The sequence below is a fragment of the Mixophyes fleayi genome, chromosome 6, assembly GCF_038048845.1.
Source record: "Mixophyes fleayi isolate aMixFle1 chromosome 6, aMixFle1.hap1, whole genome shotgun sequence".
Lineage (NCBI taxonomy): Eukaryota > Metazoa > Chordata > Amphibia > Anura > Limnodynastidae > Mixophyes > Mixophyes fleayi.
Window position 1 is genome coordinate 54,856,991 of NC_134407.1, and position 18,264 is coordinate 54,875,254.

General features: G+C 41.2%; 1 protein-coding gene across 6 annotated transcripts in view; it reads left to right on the forward strand.

Moving 5' to 3' along the window:
- Nucleotides 1-51: 51 nt before the first annotated feature.
- Nucleotides 52-18,264, forward strand: part of ASCC1 (activating signal cointegrator 1 complex subunit 1) — a 172,495-nt gene continuing 154,282 nt past the window's right edge. For 5 of the 6 annotated variants that reach the window (XM_075215194.1, XM_075215198.1, XM_075215197.1 and 2 more), the window contains exons 1-4: nucleotides 52-128; nucleotides 7,559-7,680; nucleotides 7,801-7,900; nucleotides 10,750-10,847. In XM_075215194.1, coding sequence (XP_075071295.1) covers nucleotides 7,572-7,680; nucleotides 7,801-7,900; nucleotides 10,750-10,847 — 307 coding nt within the window. In that variant the 5' untranslated portion in view covers nucleotides 52-128; nucleotides 7,559-7,571. Of the gene's footprint in view, nucleotides 129-234; nucleotides 254-7,558; nucleotides 7,681-7,800; nucleotides 7,901-10,749; nucleotides 10,848-18,264 lie in introns of those variants that run through there. The other variant, XM_075215195.1, reaches the window with a different exon arrangement.

Sequence of the window (18,264 nt, forward strand, 5' to 3'; positions counted from 1 at the left end):
GGTCATCTAAGGGAGATTTTCCAGAAACAAATATGGCGGCGTGGTGCGCCTTTAGCCTCAGCCGAGGGTTGGATGCTCTCATTAGATTCCGGCTCTAGGAGGTGACGTTGTGAATGTGTCATTAGTCGGTGAGCATGTATGGGGGTTATTAGTGTGTAAAAGGGGTAACGTGGTCTGACTAGGTTTATAAATGTGAGACATCTACAACATATATGTATTTTAATTTTAAAACTACATAAAACTAGTTATTCGGGTACGTATTTCTTTGAAAACATGGGGTGTTTGTGTTACTAATTTCATTTACCAGTCATTGTTAGTCTTGTTCTGTTAAGTGATATTATAATTGCATTTAGTTCTTCTTAGTGCTATAGCAGATTAGTCTGATTCTTCAAGTTATGTAGAACTAAAAGCCCAATTATAACCTTGTAGTTACTGGTAAAACACCATGTGACTTTTATCAATTGTGAGACTACAATTCCAGGGATGGAATTATAGTTCCACAACTGCAATGGAGTCACGGGATACAAACTTATGAATCCATTTTTTATAATAACACCACAGCATTTTTAATGATTCAAAATGTGGTTCTGACCGGTTCCTTGCTAAAGATGACATCATGTTAAAGTATTGGGGTCTCCTAAGTTTTGAATGGAGGGCTGCTTACACAAAATGTCTTTTTGCAAATAAAGGAACCCAGGATGCTTAATATTAATTTATTGTCCCTGATATACCAGACATGCCAACTGTAATGGTCTCCACTTTGGAACCTGATATATTTCAAGGGCTAAATGTGTGTCTGTCCAACCATTAAAAGGGGTTACCCTTAATTTCTAGAATGTAAACATAGCCCACAAACGACCACCGCATCCACATGTACTGAGTCTCCCACATGCCACGAGTGGGGGAGAGCTTCTCACACTTCCCCCACATGTCTTTCTGAGAGGAGGCTTTGGGTCCTATGAGCTATCCGAGCACAGCAACCCGAAGAGTCAATGATGCAAAGTTTCGATTCATTCATCTCAACATGATTTGCTAAATGGAGCCATGGATTTGGATTGCAGGGTTATAGTTAACTGTGTATCTGAGTAGTTCATACACATTTCAGTTGTCTGGGCAGCACAGTGGCTTAGTACTTAGCACTTCTGCCTCACAGTGCTGGAGTCATGAGTCGATTCCCAACCAAAGCTTTATCTGTGTGGAGTTTGTATGTTCTCCCCGTGTTTGCGGAGGTTTCCTTCGGGTGCTCCAGGTTCCTCCCGCACTCCAAAAACATACAAGTAGGTTAATTGGCTGCTATCAAATTGACCCAAGTCTGTGTGTCTGTTTGTGTGTGTGTGTATTAGGCATTTTTCTTTCTCGCCCCAGGCGCCAAAATTTTAAGTTACGGCTCTAGTGTTAGGGAATTTAGACTGTAAGCTCCAATGGGCAGGGACTGATGTGAGTGACAAATATCCTCTGTACAGCGCTGCGGAATGAGGATGGTGTGGCAGCAGTGGACTCTAGGGAACATTTACAAGCTTCCATTAAGCTACAGCAGTGGTTCCCAAACTTTTGCAGTTCGCGGCACCCTTGGAGTCTCCATAATTTTTTCAAGGCACCCCTCCAAAATAATTAAGCGAGTAGTCCTGTTTTATAAGTAGCTGGGTCAAAAAACCTAATAAGTATTTAGGTCAGGACAGAAATATTTATTTAGTTGTATGCAAAAATACACATAAATCCAAGGGAAAATAATATTTTTAGATATTTTTTTCAATTAGATTTCTGTCAAAGAATAATTTACAGCTAACTGACACTGTTCCCTCCTTCATCTCCACACACTCTGCCGCCCTCCTTCTCCACACTCTGTGCCCCCTCTGCACATAACACACTCTGTGCCCCCCCCTGCATCCACACACTCTGTGCCCCCTCTACATCCACACACTCTGTGCCCACCCTGCATCCACACACTCTGTGCCCCCCTGCATCCACACACTCTGTGCCCCCCTGCATCCACACACTCTGCGCCCCCCCTGCATCCACACACTCTGCGCCCCCCCTGCATCCACACACTCTGCGCCCCCCCTGCAGCCACACACTCTGCCCCCCCCTGCATTCACACACTCTGCCCCCCCCTGCATCCACACACTCTGCCCCCCCTGCATCCACACACTCTGCCGCCCCCCCCTGCATCCACACACTCTGCCCACCCCTGCATCCACATACTCTGCCCCCCCCCTGCATCCACACACTCTGCCCCCCCCCCCCTGCATCCACACACTCTGCCCCCTCTGCATCCTCGCTGTGCCCCCTCTGCATCCTTGTTTTGCCCCCTCTGCATCCCGCCATGGCCAGGAAGAGAGAAAAAAAAAACACAAAAAACCCCCCAAAAACGTACCAATCCGGCAGGGCCCGGGACACAGCATCCTCTCTCCTGCCGCTTGTCACTGAATGTCGGGCGTAATGACATCACGCCCAACATTCAGTGAGAAGGGAGGAGGATGCTGGGTCGCCAAATTTATAAATTGTTTTTTGTTTTGTTTTTTTCTCTTCTTGTCCACGGCACCCCTGGGAGACGCGGCGCACAGTTTGGGAACCTAGGAGCTATAGCAATTAACCAGCCACTTGCTTTCATTGCCTCACTTTCAGTAGACTGATGAAATCTAAAATGTTTGAAGTGGTTCAGTGCAAATTGTCACCTAAATATTAGTAAATCAACAATATAATCCGCTTAATTTCATGTGATGTTATCTTCTTTATAACACTCTTTCACTAGAGTGGCAGTTTTGACAGCAAGGTTACTTAAAGATGTATTATAGTATGAAACTTTCAATAGGAATTTCATATTGATCATCTGTGAGTGGAATCAAAACCAGGGGCTTATTAATATAAATTAGTCTCTCAGTTGAATTAAATTGCAGTTAAAAATAAAGTCCACAAAACTATATTTCCATAGTCCGTTAATATTTAATAATAGATGTAAGGAATAATCCTTAGAGGCTTTATTAAATAAAACAAACTAATTTAAATGCTTACGCCACATGTTCTTGTCTACCTCCTATAAATGAGTTTTTAGTTTTCTTAATAGCACCCTCCCAATTTAGTTTTCCAGTTAGAGGTACCAAGAGGTAGTTGTAAATGTCTCCGGATTATAAAAGGCTTCATCCTGTTTGTTAGGACAAACTTGTTTCCCCTGTATATGGCTGTGTATTGGACCCATCCTCTACTGTGTTATTCACCCAACAGTACTGAATGCAAAGTCCCAGTTCTATTGGCTATTCAAACTTTGAATTTTTTGATGTTGGGTAAATGATACAGCGGGTTCCATATATATATTCATATGCATAAAGAGCGGATTTTCTGTGTCTATTTTTAGGTTCAAGTAGAAAAGCTAAATGAGCTCCTGTAGTTAGTGGTTTTCTGTTTGGGAAGATTAAGTAAGCTAACTAATAATGGATCTGTTAGTAAACATCAAATACATATATTTGATGTTCATTTGTAAATTGTAATGTGTCTTTCAATTACACATACGGCAGCCTTTAAAAAATACAGAAACCACCTACAGGTGAGCATACAAACACTGTGTATAAGTATCTGCCATAAAATCATTGAGAGAAAATCCTTGAAGCAAATGACTTTATTGTGGGTTATTTGGGCTCTGGTATTGTCTATATAGTTTATAGTCCTCTCGGATTGTTTACTTTATGACAATACAGGCAGAGTTATTTACCTTCATTTAAACACTGGTCTACCATCATATTTTATGGTTTTGGTCTTCAACAATGTGAAATTGCCTGAATATAATGGAGTGTTTATGATGTTTTGCTTTATTATTTTGGTGGTGTTTTTTTTTCTTCAAGACAGTACAAAAAATGTATTGTGAAATGTGTGTATGTGTGGGAGCAAGACAAGGTGAATATGGTGTGAGCAGCCCTTGCGATCACAGAACTTGTGATTGAGGTCCATTCTTGAATGTAAGTTGAACGGAATGCAGCTCAAATAGAGGGGATAACACAGGCCTAACACACGTGTGGATGCTGTTTTCAGATTGTATTACAATGCCTCAGCGGAAATTATTTGTAACACATTTGTATCTTTTACGAATATGTAGTCACTTGTGAGGTAATCGGTAAAACATTAACCATTGGAGGTCATTGTGAACTGGTTTGGAAACCTACGAGTTTACATATACAGTGTCCCCTATACCACCACAGCAAACTCCAAAACTGGTACTATATAAAAAAAAATATATATATATTTTCTGTTTAATTTAATTTTTATTTTTGTGAAAGCAAGAAAGGACATAACACACATCTAGGGGTATATTTACTAAACGGTGGGTTTTAAAAAGTGGAGATGATGCCTATAGCAATCAATCAGATTCTAGCTGTCACTTTGTAGAATGTACTGAATAAATAACTATCTGGTTGGTATAGGCAACATCTCCACTTTTTAAAACCCGCAGTCTAGTAAATATACCCCCTGAACTGCAAATGCAGAGAGTCATTTGTAAATGTCTAACCTTGTGATTGAGGCCAGGAAATTAATCAACCAGTCCCCTGTGGCGTTGGCAGGTAGGAATACTGTACCTGGAGTCTCTGTGCAGTGGTCATCCTCGTCTGTTTTGTTCCCTTGCAGTTGGGTACTAATATATAGGTCAGAGGCTCACTAATGCCTAAAATATACTTTATTGTTTACGTGGTCAGCAATGCTTTACAATTAGGGACACACAAGAATAGGTATTAACAAACAGACAAAGAAGTAGGATAATGTGAGTTTGATTCATGAGGTTAAGTGCCATAAACAAGTGGCATATATTAGCCCAGCTAGATAACAATGGAAAAAGTGCTTAGTGGGGCTATGTGATCTAGTCAACAGTCAGATGGTTTTGTAATATGGAAGAAGAATAAATATAAGTTTGAGTGCACTGTGTAGATTAATTGTAGTGTTAATTAGGTAGAAAAGTTAGGATTATAAGGGGGGAATTCAATTGGCCACGTTACGGGTAAAAGTAACGCGGCCTGTGCATTATTACCATTATTACGGTAGTTTCAACGCCAGCTGAGCAGAAAGCCAGGTTAAAACTACCTTAATAACGGTAATAGTTTTAACACAACGCAAATTCGGGGGGAATTGAATTCCCCCCTAAGAATGTGGCTGAGGAATTTAGTAAGCTTGCCTAAAGAGCTGATTTTAGGGAACTCTTGGAGGCAAGGTTAGGATCTGGTTGTATGTGGGAGGGAATTCCACAGTGTGAGTACAGCCCCCCCAAAAAGTGCTGTAACCAGGAGCAGGTAGTGTAGTGTGGATGAGTCGAGATGGGAGAATGTTTGCGACAAAGGAAGAAATGTATATTGTTGCAGGTTTGATGATGGCTTTGTATGTAATTAGAAGTACGTATTTTATATTTGAATCGGTAAAATACAGGCAATCAATGTAGGAACTGATGAGGCGGAACAGCAGAGGAATGTTTTGCAAGGAAAGTTATTCTTGCCACTATATTCACAGTAGATTGTAAGGGTGAAAGTTTGGTTAGAGGAAGACCAGTAAGGATGGTATTGCAATAGTCAATGCGGGAGATGAGTGCATAAATTACAGTTTTTGCAGTGTCTTGTATGACATATGTGCATGTTTTGTAAATGTTTCTTAGAAGAATGTAACAGGATTTGGTTACAGATTGGAGGTGGGGAACAAATGACTGTATCAAGCTTGGATGGCACCTAGGCAGCAAGCTTCAGGGGATGGTTTAATTTTGTGTTGTCCACAGATATAAAGGCATCAGGAAGGCAGCTTCTGTTGACTGTTTGGAATATTAGCATCTCAGTTTGTAAAAATTGAGTTTTAGGTGGAGCGAGTACATCCACGATGAAATGGCAAAAAGACATTCAGTAACGCAGGCTAATACAGATGGTGAGAGATCTGGAGGGGATAGATACATTTGGGTATCATCTGGATAGAGGCGATACTAAAATCCAAAGGAGCTTATTTATTTTCCAGGATTAGTGGTATAGGTAGAGAACAATAGATGGCCTAGCATCAAGCCTTGTATCCTTCATTCAACTGATGTGGAAGTGGAGAGACGGTAGATATAGAGACACAAACAATGAAGGAGCGGTTGAGTAGGATGCAAACAAGGATAAAGCCATGTCCTGAAGACCTAGGGAATGTATAGTTTGTATGATGAGAGAGTGGCCAACAGTTCCAAATGAAGCAGAAAGATCGGGAGAATCAAAAGTGAGCAATGGCCTTTATATTTAATAGTGGAGTCTCTGTGGAGTGTTGGGGAGGAAAGCTTGGCTGAAGAGGCTCCAATAGGTTGTATGATGAAAGGAATTGTGAGGCAAGTGTAGACAAGCCTTGGAGGTGCATGGAAAGATATTCTGAGAGAGTGTTCGGGTCAGAATATTTTTCAGAGTAGGGTTAATTACTGCATACTGCATGATTGAATAATGATTGAAAGATACCAGTAGAGAGAGAGAAAGAGAGCGATTATGGATAGTTAAGGCTGCAGTGAGCGCAATAGGCAGCAATCATTTGTGAGGGTGGAGTGGACAGGTAGTGGAGTGGGAGGAGAAGCAGAGAGTGGATACTTCTTCTCCATTTGTGGTATTGAATAGGTGTCCAAGGATGTGGGAAAGGAATTTAGCAAGTTATTGCTTGGGAAAGAGGATACAATTTAATATTAGGTCTTGTTAATTTTATCCTTGAAGTAGGAAGCAATATCCTCGGGCAGGTTGGGATGATCGTCAGAAGTTGACGTTTCAGTTTAGAAGTCTGAGTAAAGATGACCAGTGTCTAGATATTTTCAATAGCAGTAGTAGATAGATTTTTTGCCAATGATGTTCTAGTCTGATGGAGAGTTTTTGATGGCAGCACGTTTCTTTATTGTGCAATGGCTGAAATTGTGAGACCTTGTTTAAAAAAATCTAAAATATATATAATATAAGAACATAAACGCACCCTTCAATTAATAAACGTTTCACTGGCTGTCCTATTCTCTGTTTAAACTCCGATTCCAAATAATTTTTAAAACTGGGAAATGGTTCCATTTTTAAAACTGTGCCCAGTATTTGATAGGTTTGACAGTTCAACTGACGACCAATAGAATGCGTCAGCACAGCTTTAAAATTAGTCCCGCCAGTTCCAAAGGCTCTGGTTGAATGTTGCTGGACCAAGAAAAATATGGAATGCTAAGTTATTTTTGAAGAAGCCCTTGTTTAATCGTTTACTAGTCCCTGGCAATGCTTTCAGATCATTGACTGCTTATCCAGAGGACAACACAGTCAGTAAAAGGTGAGGTCACAAAACAAATAGATGGTGCTGCTCAAACAGGGAGAGTTATTGCTAAGGGTAGCCAAATGATGTTAGTAAAAAATTGATAGGTCTAGTGAATTGTTTGTGCCATAGTAAGAACACCATTTCTTCAGAAGCTTGGAGCTACAAGCCAATTCCTAACGTTACTATGTCAGTAATACATATATGAAGGGCTTTGTACAAATTACAAACCATTAGTATACCTAGGCATAAATAGATGATTTGCTGATGTTTTTCGTGACTTCATCTCTTGCGTTTCACATTCCAGTTTCCTCTGAACAATGGAAGTTTTGCGTCCTACACTGATCAACATTGGAGGGCGTATATACAGGAAGAACACAGTCCGAGAGGTTTCCTATCAGAATGAGGAAGAGGATGATTTTTACAGAGGTAAAATGTTTTGGATTGTTCTGTAAGGGCTGCATCTGACATATTGAACACAGGCACTAATTATCTGTTACCATGTATTCATATGGGCTCCATGTATAAATATAATGTCTTTTTCTGCAGAATCCATGCAGTGTCAAGATGAACCCTGTGATGATTTCATGGTGAAGGAAACGGAGAAGGGATTCCAGTGTTCTATAGATCTTCCTAGTCAACTTTTTAAGTGAGTTTATGCTTATTGTGTTTCACCTTTTTGATTTATAAATGAGTATTGATTTCTACCGTCTCAGTCTTTGAGAGATTCTGCCAAGTGAACTAAGTTTACAACTTTGATATCCTTAGAGCTGTAAATAGGCCAATCCCCCTCCCCCCCAAAAATAACTGCTGCAATATATAGTTGCTAACATTAGAGTTTATATATTGAGATATGGCAACATATTGTGATCAGGAAGGTTAAAGTAATATCTGGTTACAGAAAGCAATCCTGTCAGGAAATGAAAGATACTATCATTTACAATGTGTTATAGAACGAACACTATGTATTCCCTCTCCCTCTCTCTCTCTCCTCCTGCCCCCTCCCCCAAAGTATTTGGTCACACCTGTTAATTATTGAATTGAGGTGTTTCAAACAGACCCATTGTCAGAGGTGTATAAAATCAAGCACCTAGCCATGTAGTCTCCATTTGCGATCATTTGTGATACAAAACGGATCGTTCTGAAGAGCTCAGTGACTTCAAGCCTGGATGCCACCTTTGCAATAAGACGGTTCATGAAATTTCATCCCTACGCACTGCTGATTCCATAGCTGAAGAGTTCTTAACTTCCCCTGCCATTAATATAAGCACGGAAACTGTGCAGCCTGAGTCTAATGAAATGGGTTTCCAGGGCTGAGCAACTGCATGTAAGCCTCACATCACCAATTCCAAACATCGGATGCAGTGGTGTAAAGCACACCGACACAGACTGTGAATCAGTGGAAACGTGTTCTGTGGAGTGACGAATCACGCTTCTCTCTTTGGCAGTCAGATGGGCGAGTCTGAGTTTGGCCGATGCCGGGAGAATGTTACCTACCTGACTGCATTATGCCAACTATGAAGTTTGGTGGAGGAGGGATAATGGTATGTGGCTATTTTTCAGGGTTTGGCCTAGGCCCCTTATCTCCAGTGAAGAGTAATCTTAATTCTTCACCACACCAAGTTATTTTGGACAATGCTATGCTTCCAACTTTGTGGCAACATTTTGGGAAAGGCCTATTTCTATTCCAACATGACTGTGCCCCAGTGCACAAAGCAAGGAGGACTACAAAGACATAGTTTGATGAGTTTTGTGTGGAAGAACTTGACTGGCACACACAGAGCCCTGACCTCAACCCCATCGAACACCTTTGAGGATGAACTGGAATGGAGATTGCGAGCCAGGTCTTCTCGTCCAACATCAATGACTGACCTCATAAATGCTCTTAAGAATGAATGGGCACAAATTCTCACAGAAACCCTCCAACATCTTGTGGACGGCCTTCCAAGAAGAGTGTAAGCTGTTATCACTGCAAAAGAGGGACCAACTCCATATTAACGTATATGTATTTGAATACAATGTCAACAGTCCCTGTTTGTTTAATGGTCAAGTGTCTGAATACGTTTGTCCATATAGTGTGTATGTGTATATCTATCTATCTATCTATCTAGAGAGAGATATAAACGACAAAGAGAGTAGTCTAGGACAGGAATTACATATTCAGTTGACAGCCTGCACAGCGAGGTTGCAGACATTACATACTTAAACAGCAGTGTACCTAGTTCATAAAGGGGAGGACATAGGTATGACAAAATAATATTATAGACTGTGATTTAACTTACATGTTTTGATATGGTTTAAAAGTGTCTTTTCCACAACTAACAGCAAAGCGGACAGGTGTGTCTGCAGTGAATAGTAATTACAGAACAAGGCAAGGTGGGAGTGTCAACTGTCCATCAAACTAGGGCTTTGGGAGGAATGTTAAGTATATAAACCTGTCTTTTCCTTTGTTCAGGGTGACTGATGCCAAATAGTGGACGGTGTCTAGACAGAAGGACTGTGTCTAGTTAGTGTCAACTTAACTGGTGTCATCCTGGCAAAAAGAGTGCTCTCTATATGTGATATGAACAATAAAAGCACCGTTGGTTCAACAAGAAGTTGTTTGTGTGTGCATCACCAGAAGGGTGCTTGTGTCAAAAAAATAATAAATATATATATATATATATATATATATATATATATATATATATATATATATATATATATATATATATATATATATATATATATATATATGGCGATTGGGATACTTTGCCACCTTCTACTAGAGGAAAGAGTGGTGATTTCCCTGGGAAACCACAGCCTATAGGTGCAGAGAAAGTTAATTCTGCACACGCACACCCATCCACCACAGGAGACCAGGTGGAGCACCTGGGTTTAAGCAATCAAGGAATCAGCTAGAGTAGTGCTGGGGAGTAGGCATAAATAGCTATCTTGTGTTGTAGGTGGGAGACTGGTGACAAAAAGTGGCCAGTGACTAGTTAGGGACCTACCTGTGATAGCCAGTGTTTAGGGCTATGTGACTGTTTATTTCTGTGAATGATTTTATTTGATTGCTGAAGACACTGCCAAGACTGTTTATCTGACAAGTACATAAACGTTAAGTGGTTCAGCTGAAACCTGTGTGAGGAGCCATCTGTTTGCACGCTTTTCACTACATATATATATATATATATATGTGTGTGTGTGTTATTGTCCATGTATTTACTTTTCTTTACAGCTTTAGCAGCTGTTGCACATTAATGTTCACTAGTTGCTTACTGCAACATGAGATGTTTTATAAATATTCACTGCAGTGGATGGAATTTGTGCTGCACTCTGAATAAACTGTACCAGCCATATTCACATACCTACACATTTTCAAATCCTGTAAATAATATTTCTCATTGAAAGCACACATTGTTATCTGATTTATGAACATCATAATTATTGATTTCAGGAGAGTGACTTTTACAAAATGTATTTCATATTTTCTTCCTGATTGTCTTTATTCCACAGATACATTATAGGTAAGAAAGGGGAGACAAAGAGAAATCTGGAATCAGAAACTCGTACCTCTATCAATATTCCCAGACAGGGGATGGAAGGAGAAATTGGTGAGTTTAAATTTGAAATTGTGTCTGAAATTGTTATACAGCGTTAAAGTGATTTCCAACTTCAGATCGATTCATTGGCTCGTGCACACCATTGTGCAAACTTTATTAAATATTTTGCTCTTTCTTTCCTGCTTCTTGGTTAGGGGCAGCACAGTGGCTCAGTGGTTAGCACTTCTGCCTCACAGCACTGTGGTCATGAGTTCGATTCCTGACCATGGCCTTATCTGTGTGGAGTTTGTATGTTCTTTCCATGTTTGCGTGGGTTTCCTCTGAGTGCTCCGGTTTCCTCCCACACTCTGAAAATATACCAGGTAGGTTAATTGGCTGTTATCAAATTGACCCTAGTCTGTCTCTCTCTCTCTCTCTCTCTCTCCCCCTCTCCCTCTCTCCCTCTCTCCCTCTCTCCCTCTCTCCCTCTCTCCCTCTCTCCCTCTCTCCCTCTCTCCCTCTCTCCCTCTCTCCCTCTCTCCCTCTCCCTCCAGTGGGGCAGGGACTGATGTGAATGAGTTCTCTGTACAGCGCTGCGGAATCAGTGGCGCTAAATAAATATCTGATGATGATGCTTCCATCCCAGATTTCAGTCATATTTTCATATAAGCAATCAAATTGGTCTATATATGTATATTGTATGTTCTCCCATTGTTTGTGTGGGGTTCTTCCTGGTGCTCCTGTTCTCACAGTCCAAAAACATACTGGTATTGGTATTGTTAGTGTGGTAGAGAATGTAGACAGGGACTTGTGTGACCATTCCCTGTACAGCGCTTCGGGCACTATATAAATAAATAAGATAAAAAGCTATTCTCTGAATGTAACTGCGAAACTGGGTCATATCCCAAAGCAATAAAAATAAATTTATGCTCACACAAAGAAAAGCACATAAGGAACCACATTAGGAAGATTTAGAGAAAAATGTAGTAAAAGTTGCAGTAGGGCACGTACAAGCTTTTATAACATTTAATGTGATAAAATCCTCAGATTTATTTGTACCTTTTGTGCTTCTGCCCAGTTTGTACAAGGTGTAAGGTGGTTATGTCACTGAAATAAACCAAGGAAAAATCCCACTGCTTCCCCCTGCAGTTACACACTCTGTATTTATTGATTCTATGTAGTGCCTGCAATAATGATATACACTCTGAGTGGCTGAAAAACCCAATTGGGCTTTCAGCCTAGTTTTTGGGACACACAGAGACAAATGTCACCAGGTGCTCTCGTCGGGAATCGAACTGGGGTCTTCAGCATGTCTTAGCTGTGGTTTAATTGTTGAGCTACTCTTTTTCCATATTACACTTCTATGTTACACATTTGTAAGTTAAATATTTGCTAGCATTTCCAATGTCAAGGTATTTTGCATTCAGGCCTGACTCAACAAATGTGTAGCTTAAGTAATAAAAAAAATAATAGATACAATATAATTTAAAATATTTATATTTGCCTAATATGACTGATTTAAGTTAAAAAAAGAAAACCAATTAAATTGATGAAAATCACTTAACCTGATCAGGAAAGCTCATGGAACAGTGCTCAACCTACCACTGCAAAGCCATGCGTTGGTGTGTAGTATACTTTATATACGATAAGTGCCCATTGTTGGGCTTCACATTGTATTCTGGTCTTTCAGGCTACTGATGGGTTCCTCGCTCCCTATTGGCAGTGTTGTAGCTTAAATACCAGACTGCTGTATGAGAACCATATGTTCAATGTTTCACCAGCTGGTGGCAGAATAACATCACACATGAATCTATTTGTTAGGCTCATGGTGTATTTCCTCTCTTGCCTTTTCAGCCTGTTGTTGGGTTCAAGGTGTTACAGTAGTATATTATATTGGTCTGTCGATGCAGTTTTGATTATAGTAGCATATTGTATTGCATTTCACTCTACGTCGATAACATAATATCCTGTATGATTTTTGACATTCGCATAAAATATCCTATGAAATTGAGAGCTGCGTCAATCGGCAGTAAATGATGAGGTGGATGAGAACATTAGCAGACTATTATGAAGATTATTCAGTTTCTGCACTATCTACAGCAAGCACACATGTTGATGTATGAGGCTTCTGTACTAATTTGTTATGTAGGTCATGCAGAAAGCAATTAAGTGAAACTTTAAAATAAATGTTCTAAATTATTACATGCGATTCGCTACATTTCTCCAGATAGAAATTGTTTAAATTTTGATTAAGCTGTAAAAATGTAAGACAAAGCAAAATGTTGCATATTTAATCACAGAAAAAAATTATTCAATTAGGAAAAAATCTCCCATCCACCAGTGTTTTTAATAAATGATTTGGTGGATTTTATTGTTTCAGCAATAACCGTTCAGTAGGAGCCATCACACCAGTAAAAAGTTTCCACTGATCTTTTTTAATCCAGTTTTATAAAATCAGTATAACACGGTCCAGTTATAATCACAAGTTAGTGTTTTTGTAGAAAAATGTTTTTTTTTGTTTTGCAAAGAAACTAATTTTGTGCTGTCAGCACTAAAAGTATAATTATCTTCCGTCTGCTGCTGTCATGCGTTCTCTGCATTAATTTGGCATCAATTAAATTTCATTGATTTGCATACCTATTTAAATGTGTGTTATAACAATAAGCATTTTCTAAAGTATTCCCTTTTTTTATTTTTTTTAATAGCACTTTTGGTGACGCTGTTGATAGTGCAGTTATTGATAGTAGCAGTATTGTCTCTTGTAGCCTAGATTTTGAGCTGTCGGTGGGGGATAGTGAATGTGGTCATAAAAACAAGACAGTGATGCTCTGGTCAAGTCATGGTTGGTTAGCATTTACTGCATGGCTATACTATGCCTGTTGTACTCATGGGCATTTGTAGAGCTGGCAGCCGCTGTGCAGCATATCACAGTGGTAGTAGAACTCCCATTGAATACAAGCCCAGCAGCTGTGCAGCATATCACAGTGGTAGTAGAACTCCCATTGAATACAAGCCCAGCAGCTGTGCAGCATATCACAGTGGTAGTAGAACTCCCATTGAATACAAGTCCAGCAGCTGTGCAGCATATCACAGTGGTAGTAGAACTTCCATTGAATACAAGTCCAGCAGCTGTGCAGCATATCACAGTGGTAGTAGAACTTCCATTGAATACAAGTCCAGCAGCTGTGCAGCATATCACAGTAGTAGTAGAACTTCCATTGAATATAAGCCCAGCAGCTGTGCAGCATATCACAGTGGTAGTAGAACTCCCATTGAATACAAGTCCAGCAGCTGTGCAGCATATCACAGTGGTAGTAGAACTTCCATTGAATACAAGTCTAGCAGCTGTGCAGCATATCACAGTGGTACTAGAACTTCCATTGAATACAAGTCCAGCAGCTGTGCAGCTTGGTACACAGTAACTGTCTTGAAGAACTTGTGAGTATCATTAGGAAACCTCACTGTGTATGAGCCACTGTTATTGCAGGATGCGCACATATAATTCACATTAGGAGCTGAGCAGTGATCGATATACTAGCTCTATCCGATTGTAAAAGGTTATGTGACTAATTACCAGGATAAAATCAGATCATCCCGGAGAGGGTTCATTATTTCATGGCTTGCGAGGTTTATAGTGATCAAAACAAATCTAATTCCAAAAATGCTATATCTTTTTCAAATCCTACCTGATAGCGATCCAAATGAGGCGTTTAAGGACGTTCAATTAGCTTTTTCCACATTTGTATGGAATGCTAAACCCCCAAGAACCTCCTTGTCTACACTCAAAAAGCTGCTGTTACCCTTGCACCCCATAATACCATTTCCTGGCTGGATATTGAAGTCCAACAGACCACCCCAACTCCATACCATTCCTTCTCTTAAATTTTGTTTAAATATGTGGGTCTTTTGTATACTCCAATTTAACCTGTCTTCTGCAGTCTGCCTATTGTTCCTATATGGGACATACCAGAGTTTCTACCAGGATCTTCTACCCTTCACTTCAAACTATGGATGCAAGCAGGGGTTATATTTGTTTAACAATCTCACAATTATAGACATCCTTAGATGATATCCAGCAAAAATTCTCATTTAGCCCTGTTTATATTAGTTTTTCTCAAGTTAGACATGTTTCATCACTCTACAATCATTAATAATCATTTACTCTAAGCGACGTCATGAGAGAGTGGGAACTGGGCGATGGTAGAACCACTTGTTCCATCTCTACTTGTATTAAACAAATCATGTTACTACAGGCGGTATTACTACAAATCTGATTGTTGGCTGTCATATCTGAGGGACCTGCCCACGAAGCCGTCCCTTTTGGGATAGTGTGCACTTCTTTAATAATTCAATAATAAAACAAATAATACCAAAAGTCACATATAGTGATAATCAAGTAGATGTCTCAGAGAGCATTGTCCAATTTTGATCACCCAGTACTTAAAAACAATTGTATGACTATGTATGTGGACAGCTTGAACACTCTTAATTAAGTGATTTTTCTTGTGATCACTATATCCAGCTTGTCAGATTTAGATCATGTTATGTGTTTAAATAGTTTAATTACAAGTTTGCTTGAGAAGACATCTTTAAATTAAAATTCATAGAATTGGTACATGTGTGGGTACCTTTAAACTGGCCACACACTACAATTTTACAGACGCTATTGCACAACTGACCCAATATCACAGAGTGTGTGGCCGCAAAACAACTGAAGATGCAGATCCCATAGAAATCAGTAGGTGGGAAGACACATTCATTAAAGTCAGACCAGAGCCGCAGATGTGGCTTCAATGACCGGATTCTACTTTTATCTTCTTTTTTTCCTTCTTTTTTTTTTTTTTTAAGTAAAGTATTTTTATTGAGTTTTTCACAACAAACAAAGGACATAGACAAACTCTATAATGCCTAGCTAACTGGCTATGCATAGACAGGTCTAGCTATAACCATAACCAATGCCGTGAGAACATATCATAGCAACTGAATATACACGTCACATATATCCAATCAAGTCTGAATACTGGGCTTCCTCCAACATTATTATTATTATTATTATCATTTATTTGTTGGGCGCCACAAGGTATCCGCAGCCCCGCACACAGTACTAACAGTAGACTATACAGGGGGAAACCATACAGAACAATGAACAAAAAGTACCAATACTTCAGAAACTCCGGCCAGTCATATGCAGTAAAGACGGAGCGGAAGAACAGGTATGGAGACAGGAGGGGAGGGGGCCCTGCTCATACGAGCTTACATCCTAAGGGAGGGTAAACAGACCAGGCACAAGAGGAGCCAGTTGAGGCAAGAGGAGAGAAGGGAGGACGAGCTAAAGGGAGGAGATGGGGGTTAAGTACATGGTTGGTAGGCTTTGAGGAAGAGGTGAGTTTTGAGTGCACGTTTGAAGAGCACAGAGTAGGAGAGAGACGGATGGAACAAGGGAAGTCGTTCCAGAGAAGGGGGGCTGCACGGGAAAAGTCTTGGATTCTGGAGTGGGAAGAGGTGATAAGAGTGGAGGAGAGGCGCTGGTTGTTGGCCGAGCGCAGGGAGCGGGCAGGAGTGTGAATGGAGAGGAGGTTAGAGATATAAGGGGCAGTAGAGTTAAAGAAAGCCTTGTAAGTGGTGGTGAGGAGTTTGAAAAGGATTCTGTAGGGGAAGGGGAGCCAGTGTAAGGCAAGGCAGAGGAGGAGCAGCGTGAGAGGAAGATGAGTCTTGCGGCCGCATTGAGTATAGAGCGGAGGGGGGAGAGACGGGAGTGGGGGAGGCCAGTGAGGAGGAGGTTACAATAATCGAGGCGGGAGATGATGAGTGCTTGGATGATAGTTTTGGCGGCATCCTGAGAGAGAAAAGGACGGATGCGGGCGATGTTGCGTAGTTAGAAGCGTCAGGATTGTGCAAGGGAATGAATGTGAGGGGCAAAAGAGAGAGAGGAGTCGAGGGTGACACCCAGGCAGCGAAGTTGGGTGACAGAGGAGATGGTGGTGTTATTGACGACAATAGAGAGGTCATGGTGGTATGGAAGTCTGGGCGGAGGAAAGACAATGAGTTCAATCTTAGAGATATTGATTTTGAGAAAGAGCTCGGACATCCAGGAGGAGATGGCGGAGAGGCAGTCGGATACCCGAGCGAGAAGGGTGGAGGAAAGATCAGGAGAGGAGATATAGAGTTGAATGTCATCAGCATAAAGATGATACTGAAGACCGAAGGAGGAGATGAGAGCACCAATGGAGGAAGTGTAGAGCGAAAAGAGTAGAGGGCCAAGAACAGAGCCCTGCTGGACTCCTACGGGGAGAGGGTAGGGGGAGGAGGAAGAACCAGACGTGGACACAGAGAAGGAGCGATTAGTGAGGGATGAGGTGAACCAGGCATGGACAGAACCAGAGAGGCCGAGAGAGAGAAGAGTTTGCAGCAGGAGGGGGTGGTCCATGGTGTCAAAGGCTGCAGAGAGGTCAAGGAGGATGAGAGCAGAGAAGTGACCCTTGGATTTGGCTGATAGGAGATCATTAGTAACCTTGGCCAGGGCAGTTTCAGTAGAATGGAGGGGGCGGTAGCCAGATAGGAGAGGGTCAAGAAGGGAATTGTCCATGAGGTGCCTGGTTAGGCGGCTGCAGACAATTCGCTCAAGTAATTTGGAGGCATAGGGGAGAAGAGAGAGAGGGCGATAATTAGCAAGACAGGTGGGGTCAAGATTAGGTTTTTTTGAGGATAGTAGAGATAAGAGCGTGTTTAAAAGAGGAGGGTACTACACCAGAGGAGAGTGATAGGTTGAAAAGATGTGCTAGGTAAGAGCAGGCAGTAGGAAAAAGAGAGCGAAGGAGGTGAGAGGGGATGGGATCGAGAGGGCAGGTAGAGGGTGGAGAGGAAAGAATAAGGGAGCGAACTTCTTCACCGGTTGTAGGGCTGAAGGAGCACCAGAGTTGGTTGATGGGGGGAGGTGAAGCGATGAGGGTGGCGGGAGAAGGGGAGGAGGAGATGTTCAGTCTGATGGCCTCAATTTTGGAAGAGAAGAGCAGCAGTCAACCATAAAACAGCAGTATTCCCAGTACAATAACTCTTATAATAACCTGGCAGCACTGGACCGGACTGGAAGATAACACCAGAACAAGGAGAAGAAACACTGTGGGGGCAGTCAAGCGGACTCCAAGTCACACTCCTGCACCATCATCATCCTGGTGAAGATGGATGACAAAATTAGACTCATGCCAAGGATTCCACACCTTATGATATTTGTGTAGGGCCTCCCTACTCTCGTACATAAATCTTTCGCATTTTCAGACATAATTTACCAGGGCAATCCAAACAGGAACACTGGGAGGTTTTGGTGCCATCCACCCCATTGCTATGATCACCTTGGCAAGTGAGGTTAAATTGAAACAATGGCTTACTAAATTCACGGACAGATTCACGGACACAGAGCAGGGGCAGCATCTAAGGTAGACTAGATGCATCGCCATACCGATCTCCAGAAGGCATGTACATGTATACCAAA